The following is a 9,392-nucleotide window of genomic DNA, read 5'->3' as shown; positions in this document are numbered from 1 at the left end:
ACAGATGTATACCTGTGGCGGATTCATTTTGATATTTGGCAAAACTAATACAATTTTGTAAAGTTTAAAAATAAAGTAAAATTGTAGTTGGGAAAAATAAATAAATAAATAAAATGTTGATGATTACAGAAAACCACAGTAGTTTGTGCTCAACTACTCATTATTTGTATTTTAAGCCAGAAAAGCTGATACCATCTCTCGGATCAATATAAAGAAACAGTTTACATCAAAAGTTGGGTCTTCTCACTCGTGCTGTCCCATATTTCCTGAATCAGAACAATTTAGCTTCAAAATAATCCACCAGATGTCAGAACATTGTCGTCGTTTAGTCGCTAAATTGTGTCTGATTCTTTGCAACCCTGTGGACTGCAGCATACCAGGCTCCTCTGTCCTCTACTATCTCCCAGAGTTTGCTCAAATTCATGTCCACTGAGTCAGTGATGCTATCTAACCATCTAATCCTCTGCCACCCCCTTCTCCTTTTGCCCTCAATCTTTCCCAGCATCAGGGTCTTTTCCAGTGAGTCAGCTCTTCCCATCAGGCAGCCAAGGTACTGGAGTTTCAACATCAGTCCTTCTGATGAACAGTCAGGATTGATTTCCTTTAGGATTGACTGGTTTGCTCTCCTTGCAGTCCAAGGGACTCTCAAGAGTCTTCTCTAGCACCACAATTCGAAAGTATCAATTCTTTGTCACTCAGCTGTCTTTATGGTCCGACTCTCACATCTGTACACAACTAATGGAAAACCATAGCTTTGACTATACAGACCTTTGTCAGCAAAGCAATGTCTTTACTTTTTAATACACTAGGTTTATCTAGGTTTGTCATAACTTTCCTTCCAAGGAGCATCTTTTAATTTCATGGCTGTAGTCACCAGCTGCAGTAATTTTGGAGCCCGAGAAAATAAAGGCACGCTTACTGCCCAGTATAGTAATGTTTTCCTCCAGAGCAAAGGACAGTCATGTTTCCTACCCATTTACAAAAGATTCAGGTTCCCCACGTTCAATGATCCTCTCCTATAATGCAATCCACTATGAGTTTCATGTCCTTATATTACGATAACCTTAGGGCTTCCCAGGTGGCTCAGTGGTAAAGAATCTGTCTGCCCATGCAGGACACATGGGTTGGATCCCTGATCCAGGAAGATCCCACGTGCTGCAGAGCAACCAAGTCTGTGTGCCACAATGACGGAGCCTGTGCTCTACAGCCTGGAGGCCACAACCACTGAGCCCATGTGCCTTAGAGCTCGAGCTCTGCAACAAAAGAAGCCACCGTGGAAAGGTGTCCTTACACCACAACTGAGAGTAGACCCCGCCTGCCACAACTAGAGGAAAGTGTGAGCAGCACAAGGACCCAGCACGGCCAAATAAAATAAATTAAAAAAAAAATAATAACCTTAAAAAAGCATTATAATATACATTAGGTCCAAACAAATACTGTTTGATTCCACCAGTATGAGGTGCCTACGGCAGTCAAATTCATAGATTTAAGGGGTGTACTGGTAGATGCCACGGGTGGAGGTGGGGGAAGGGGAATGGGGAGCTGGTGTTTGGTGGGGATGGAGTTTCAGTTGGGGAGGGTGACAGGTTGGGGAGATGTATAATGGTGAGAGTCGCATGGCAATGTGGGTGTGCTGGGTGCCACTGAGCCATACAGCTGAATATGGTTAAAATGGTATGTTTTATGTTATGTGACTTTTACCACAATAAAAAAAAACATAAAAAAAAAAAAGAGTTTCATCCTTCTAGCAGCATCCCTGAACCTGTGATAGACTAACTTGCAGGCTTCCAACTTGGGTAAACCACAAATCCTTGATAGTTCTTGAAAGTGGTAGGTTGCAAAAATGGTAACAAATTCTTCTTCTGCCTGCATCCATATCCTTTAGTATACCCTCTTACACTGATTCAGCTTGGCCATGTGACTTGCTTGATCGATGAGACATTAGTAAGCAGGACACAAACAGGAGCTTGAAAAGCATCTGTGCATTGAAGCTAGCCTACTTGCTGGTTTTAGAATTTAGTTGTCACGTGAAAAATCCCAGGCTAGTTTGTTCATGAGAAATACATGTCAAGTGTCCCCCTGAACCCCAGCTGTGGCCCTACCAATCACCAGACATGTAAACAAAGCCAACTGAGATCACCCAACCTCCAGCCAACTCTTCAGTTAACTGCTGAGGTGAGAATGAATCCAGCAGAGATCTGGGAAGCTGCTAGACCAGAGGAAGGATCCAGTTTCTAAGTTTTGGGCTCTTTTGTTGTGCAACACAGGTTAATAAAGATACAGGGTACAAGGGAAAAATGACTTCCAGTGTAATAACTATATTACAAGTTCTATAGGGTTCAGTCTATGTCTAGTTAAATACTGTATAACTATAGCACTTAGCACAGTGCCTAGGAAAGAGTTAAATACCAGTAGGTCCAAGTTTGTCTTCGTTTTTACATCTAAATAATCAACACACAGGCACTGAAATTTCACCTCACAAGCAGGTCTTGAGATTGAAGGAACTGTGTATGAATCCTGCAGGGCACAGGATTATGTAGAAAAAGTACAACTTGGTACTTAAAGAGACAAATGCTCCAATGGATGAAAATAAGCTCTCCTACTTAGTATCTGGCAGTCCTTGGGCAAGTTATTTAAACATATTGCACTTTAATTTCTGTATCTGCTGCTGCTGCTACTGCTAAGTCGAGTCAGTCGTGTCCAACTCTGTGCGACCCCATAGATGGCAGCCTACCAGGCTCCCCCGTCCCTGGGATTCTCCAGGCAAGAACACTGGAGTGGGTTGCCATTTCCTTCTCCAATGCATGAAAGTGAAAAGCGAAAAGGAAGTCACTCAGTCGTGTCCGACTCTTAGCGACCCTATGGACTGCAGCCTACCAGGCTCCTCTGTCCATGGGATTTTCCAGGCAAGAGTACTGGAGTGGGTCGCCAGTGCCTTCTCTGTTCTGTATCTGCAGGATGCGAATAAAAAAGCTTTCTTCACAGGCTTTATAACATCAGTATTTTAAAGGAGGCACTCTGTGCAAGACCTGTCAGAGTATGAGGGGCAATGTGGCAAAGAGAGAAACTTGGAGTAGCAGCAAACATTGTTAAATGCCAACAATAAGCAAAGTGGTCTTTGGGGCTCATATGTATGCACTCACTTGCACATTCTCTCTCTTATATATACACATGCACAAAATCGAACCCCAATTAAATTCAAAACGCAACCCACAGAGATCAAGGAGGAAAAAAGCTAAGCACCAACAGGGCTATATTATGATCTATAAAATGACAAAACTCATATTATATAATGTACACAAGTTATATGTAACAACCCAAAGTATTTTGTTTCAGAAGCCCTCCAAGTAATATAAGCTTTCTGGAAGAGTATTGCCTGATAATGTAAGTATATAAAATGTAAATTATATTTATGAAACCAGAGGGTACTTTATAGACACTGCTTCATTTCTGCAGTTTAGAAATTAAATCCCTACTTTTAACTTTAGATAGATATTTTAAGTTTAATTTAAGATATTTATCCTCTACATCACTAGGTTTCACCACATTTAAAACACTTTTTAGAGAAGGCAATGGCACCCCACTCCAGCACTCTTGCCTGGAAAATCCCATCGATGGAGGAGCCTGGTGGGCCGCAGTCCATGGGGTCGCTAAGAGTCGGACAAGACTCAGCGACTTCACTTTCACTTTTCACTTTCATGCACTGGAGAAGGAAATGGCAACCCACTCCAGTGTTCTTGCCTAGAGAATCCCAGGGACAGGGGGGCCTCGTGGGCTTCCGTCTATGGGGTCACACAGAGTCGGACACGACTGAAGCGACTTAGCAGCAGCAGCAGCAAAACACTTTAAGAAAAATCTTTCTTTTATGATTTGGCATCTTTGAAAATTCTCTTTAAATGCTGATCGGCAGTTGTGTACAGTTGATATTGCCTCGTAAACATCAAAAAACAAGATTACTACTGAAAATTTCCAAATCAGGGGTTTTCCTGGTGGTCCAGTGGTTAAGACTCCATGCTTCCACTTCAAGGGGCATGGGTTTGATTCCTGGTTGGGGAACTAAGATTCCATACACCGTGGCCAAAAAAAAAAAATTCCAAATCAAACCAACAAATTGGCCCAGGCTGGAGTTGGTTTCTTTATCATTTTGAGACGTTGGAAAAGATTGTATGCTATTATATTTTTAAAATATTACCTACTCACTAGTTAACTGATAAAAGATTTAAAAAATTAAATAGCAATTAAATAATGTACATTCATAATTTAATATTTCAAAAAATCTGGTTAATAATTGTCATGAATTTCTTTTTTCTACCCACATTAGGGGTAGTACAGAGTGCTGGTTAAGACTCGGGCATGGATTTCAGTTGTAGATCTGCCACTTTGAATCGTGTGACTTATTACTTAAACTCTGAGTTACCTCAAATTACTTAACCTCTGAGATTCAGTTTCCTTACATGTAAAATGATTTTTATAGTATATGTTTATAAAATGGATTGTTATGAAGATTAAATGAGATATGCATTTAAAGTCCTTTGTCTATGACCTGAATCATAAAAAATACTAAATAAATAACATTAAATTTAGCTATAACCATCCCATACATTCACCTTCCGAAATAACAACAACAAACACATCATCACGTATCATTAGCCACTAGAAACAAAAATCTAAAGTTCTACTAAACAAGACAACATATCCTCAGAGAAGCAGGTACCCACATGTCAACCATAAGTACCGCTTATGGGGCTGACTGCATCTCTGTCCCTGGAGCACAGAGTTGGAAAGCACTAAAGCAAGAACACCCATAGAAAATAAAAAAATCAGACACATGACATATACTTAGGGACTTTAAAAAAATACATTGCTTCACAGATTGTCCTTCTGATCCTCAATGCAGAAATACCCTGCCTCCGGCCTGCACTCCTGTTACGGCACACTACAATGCCACACTTCCTTATGGTGGTAAACTGTCGAACACTCCTCAGCTCAAGATGCAAAGGAGAGGTCTGCTCTCCACTGGAGGGCCATCCAGGTGTCCAGTCCAAGGAGGATCCCAACAGCATCCCAATCTCAGCCTGACCAGGAAAGCCCCCCAACATTCACAACTCTGGGGACTAATTACCTAATTGGCTGATGACTATGTGACAGTTCAGGAAAACTGTCATCCTCTGTTTATTTGCATAATATCCTAAGAGAAACAAATAACAAACTGCCTTGACTTACCCGGAAGTAGTCACTGCAGGCTGCTAGGACAGCCTTGTGAGCATGGAATTTCTGCTCCTCGGCAATCAGGGTGACATCGCAGAGGATGCCGTCACTTCTCTGCTGATTCAGCGCTGCCAGGACGCTATCGTTGTGAGATTCCGAGTGGCAGAGCCTCTGGCCTGTCAACATTTCTTGAATACTGTAGGGAGGGGGAGCAAGTTAACGTTCTTCCTCTCAGCAGCCCGGCCACCCCCACACTCTCCCTCGTAGCAACTCAGGGAATTCGGATTCCAGTGCCTGTGACAGTCTGGCCGTCCTAGCCCCCCCATCTCTTGCTCCACCAGCGTCTTGCTTTCTTTGTCTCTAGTTCTCTCTTTTCCTCACCCCCACAGCAATTCTTCCTTTCCTACTATCCCTCTCTTTCAGAATTTGTGTTTGTTGTGTGTCCATCCGTGGCTGTGTATTGGCCCATATCTGCAGGCCTGTAAACCTCTGCTTCGGGACCTCTGTCTCCTCAGCATGTGTACCTCTGGGCACACATCTCTGGACGTGTATGTACATATGCATGTGACTCCTCCCACTCTGGGACCCCCTTCCTAGTCTCTGGTTCCTTTTCTAGCTTTGTAACACCTGTGTGAGGTTAGCACAAGCTCAGAACCTTATCTCTGGCATGCACTGAGCCAGCACTAAATCCACAGGACCTATATGACTCACCAGAGACACAGGAAGTCACCATGTCTCCTCACAAGACACAATACTCCATTAATAAATAAGATGAAACCGAGCAAATGTTGGGTAGGGTAAAAAAGGGCTGCCTGTGACCACTTCATGTAAAAGGGCATTAATTAAACCGTAGCAGCTTATTATTAAACTTGGGAAATTATGCATCACCAAGAGTACATCAAAAGAAATGCTATTGTAAGGAAAAACTTTAAGGCTGAAAGCGAACTGCATCTGTATTATTAGCCTCCAGTAGCTATGTGTGGTCACTGTACTAGACTTACGAACAACAATGCCATCTATTTTCTGCTCTATTTTGCGCAACTGCTCAACTTACTCATTGTGAAGCTTTCCTCTTCACTTCCAACCCTAACCTAAAATATTCATTGCATGTCCTTTCAAAACTCCTGGGTGAAACCCCACATCTTCCTAAAAGAGTGTGAAGTGATGCTAATAAACACCAAATGCAAACTGAATTTGTAGATAGTTATAAACAATTCCAGCTTAGATACATGAAAATTTCCATGGCGCTCTAGGAATCTCAGAATCGGCATTGGACTAAGAGGAGTTGAGAACAGGAACTATTAAGCTCTATTTCTGGCCTGTGGACTCTTCTTGAAGTCGAGTAAAGATGCCATAGGAATGGGTGAGATTGTCTCTCCCAACCTGACAACTCCTGTGTCCAGTTCCTTCCTCTGAATGTGAAAGAGCCGCTCAGGGGAACCAAGGCGTCACCACCAGTCTACCCTGCATGGCTGGTTTATCTGACAGGGCTGTGGTGCCAGCTGGCTGATAAATTACAGTTCAGCATAAATCACTATCTTAAAGGAAACCAAATGCTTCCCATAAAACGCCAGAGTGCTGCCAATAAGCTTTATTGGACATTTTTGACTGGGGAGCCTCAGAAATGTCAGAACTACTGAAAGAAAAAAAATTTGACAGGAGGTGATGATATAGTAAGTTCTCGTGGGAAGGTGGGAGGATTATTTTCAGCTGAAATACAGCAGTGCGTTTTGAAATGGTTACTGTCATCAAATATTCATCTAGCATCTCTAGCTATAGGCAGACTTTTAAAGTCAGTAACTGAAAATCATGCTCGGAAGCATAAATAACTCTTCTACATATTGCTATGCAAAGGCTAGAATGGAGTTAATTAGCATGGCTCAAAGAAATGAAGGGGCAGAGTAGTAATAGAAGTATTATATCAGCTAAATAAGCTTTAAGACAGTCTTTGAAAAATCTTTCCTAAAAGGATGACATTTTTATACATTTCACAAGCACAAAGTCCTTACTATGTTCCATGAATTATTCTTAGTGATTTACATTATTAATTCATTTAATCTTCATAACAACACTATGAGGCAGGTAATAATATGTCTTTCACAGATAAGAAACCTGATGGCCCAAGAGCAGGTATTTTGAGAATCTATTACCATGAATATAATAATGCCATTTGTCCTCCTGCTTAAAAAATAAAACAAACAAACAAAAAAACCTGAAACAAAGGCAAAAAATGATCATCTAAGATCTCAAAAATCTATGCTAGAGGGGGAAAAAAATCACAAAGTCCACATTAATTATATATTTAGATTGTGCATAATCTCAAAATCAAAGTATCTTTGAAAAATAATACACATTAGCATAATAACATGAGATAGTGATAAGAAACGTCTGAAATCATGCTTCAAAAACATTTATCTTTGCAATGATTAAGTTTGGAGAGAGAAAATAAATTTTAATTATGATAATCTTAGAACATTTATGTGAAACTCTCATAACTTTTCTCCCTTTTAATATACCTTAAATGCCAAATAAATGTATTTTGAAATTTCATTTGTAGTGGAACAGGAGAATATATTAAAATAATTGCCTTATAATGTTTCCTTACTCATTTTTCCAAATACAGAGCCACAATTCACATCCTTATTATTAAGACTGAATCAGTGTTTGCATTTCAGATATCCATTGACAGAGAATAAATCTTGCCAGGGAAAGAGTAGCTGTAAACTGAAATTTGGCCAAGAATTAAGGGCTCAGCTCTGAAACAATTGGGATGCTGCACAATTTCACAGGATCATTCAGCTGGGCTTGAAATATTCAAGCTTAAAGAAAACAGCATGCTAAATATTTAAGGCAACAGTTGGCACAAGATACCAAATGTTTTGGAACCAATATGTTAGGAATCCTTAAAAGCACAAACAAATACTCCAACATTTGGCAAGAAATAAAGGCCTATTAATCAACAAGTCATTGTACTGTATTCTGAAAGGAACTTCCCACTCAACTCTCAAGATGTAAATCTGCAAAAGACCTCAACTCTTTAAGTGTGAAGGCACACGCAGCCACGGAACACAGCTGCAAGGCCATAGGTCCATAGGATAAAGCCAATACTCATAAACCAGGGAGGAGGTGACTCAAAGACTGTTATGCACCATCTGTGAACTAGGGTGAGGAGCAGACATATGCCCGAAAATGGCTTCCTTGGCATCAAACTTCTGCAAATTAGCAAACTACCAACTTAGAGCAGTGCTCTGCCATTCCTTGGGAAACAAGGAAGGAAAAACATATTCCTAAAACTTCCTAAAATACTAAACAAACAAGCAAACAAAACATAAGACAGAAGCCACATTTTCCAAGGGTATATAGGTTTGAAGGTTATCCTAAAATTGGGAAAGGTCTTCCATGGAAGCAATATTGCCACCTTGAAATTCACAAGTGAGTGCAGAGGGTGACCTGTGACCTGGCTTTGGCAAGGCAACCACAGTACCCTTTTCTCTGAGGAACTCCTTAAACCTGCACTGTCCAATATAACAGCACTAGCCACATGTGGCTACTGAGTAAAACGTGGGCAGTCCAAGTTGAGATGGGCTCTAAATGGAAAATGTACACTGGATGTCAAAGATATAGAATTAAATAAAAGAATGCAAAAATATCTCAATATTTTTATACTGATTACATGTCAAAATGACAACATCTAGGGTATACTGGGTTAAATAAAATATTTTGTTAAAATCCTTTTTACTAGTTTCCTTTAACTTTAAAAAAATATGCCTGTTTGAAAAGATTAAATGATATATATACTTCATGCTAAGGTTTTACAGGACAGTCTACAAGTTCCCTGGGGATATGCTCCTCATGTCTTTCCACATGAACTGTATAAGGGTTTCAGACACCCCATCAGGCTGCTGATGAGTCTGGCTGTTCTTGATTCTCACAGGGCCCTACCCCTCTCAGGTACAACACAGGAAGCCCCAGACTCCCTGAGCAAGAAATTGCTTTTTAGTGATGCCAGGGAGCAACCATCTGATTGGTCAAATGTAGCATCCAGTAACAGGGAGATAAATAAATGAGATCTCAAGGAACAGAACTATTCATGACTTTAAATCTTTAACTTTCATTCTGAAATTGATGATAAAAATTAAAAAATCAAATGCAGAGCACGAAGTTCATAACATGGTACAGCTCAC

General features: G+C 40.5%; 1 protein-coding gene across 1 annotated transcript in view; it reads right to left on the bottom strand.

The window, feature by feature from the left end:
• Nucleotides 1-9,392, bottom strand: part of KLHL32 (kelch-like family member 32) — a 217,723-nt gene that overhangs the window by 165,438 nt on the left and 42,893 nt on the right. Inside the window, exon 3 of the mRNA XM_010834731.1 lies at nt 5,224-5,404. Within this exon, the coding sequence (XP_010833033.1) occupies nt 5,224-5,404 (181 nt within the window). The remainder of the gene's footprint in view (nt 1-5,223; nt 5,405-9,392) is intronic.

This window comes from Bison bison, unplaced genomic scaffold (assembly GCF_000754665.1).
Source record: "Bison bison bison isolate TAMUID 2011002044 unplaced genomic scaffold, Bison_UMD1.0 scf7180017864035, whole genome shotgun sequence".
NCBI classification, from domain to species: Eukaryota; Metazoa; Chordata; class Mammalia; order Artiodactyla; family Bovidae; genus Bison; species Bison bison.
This window is presented reverse-complemented; position numbering and strand designations above follow the sequence as displayed.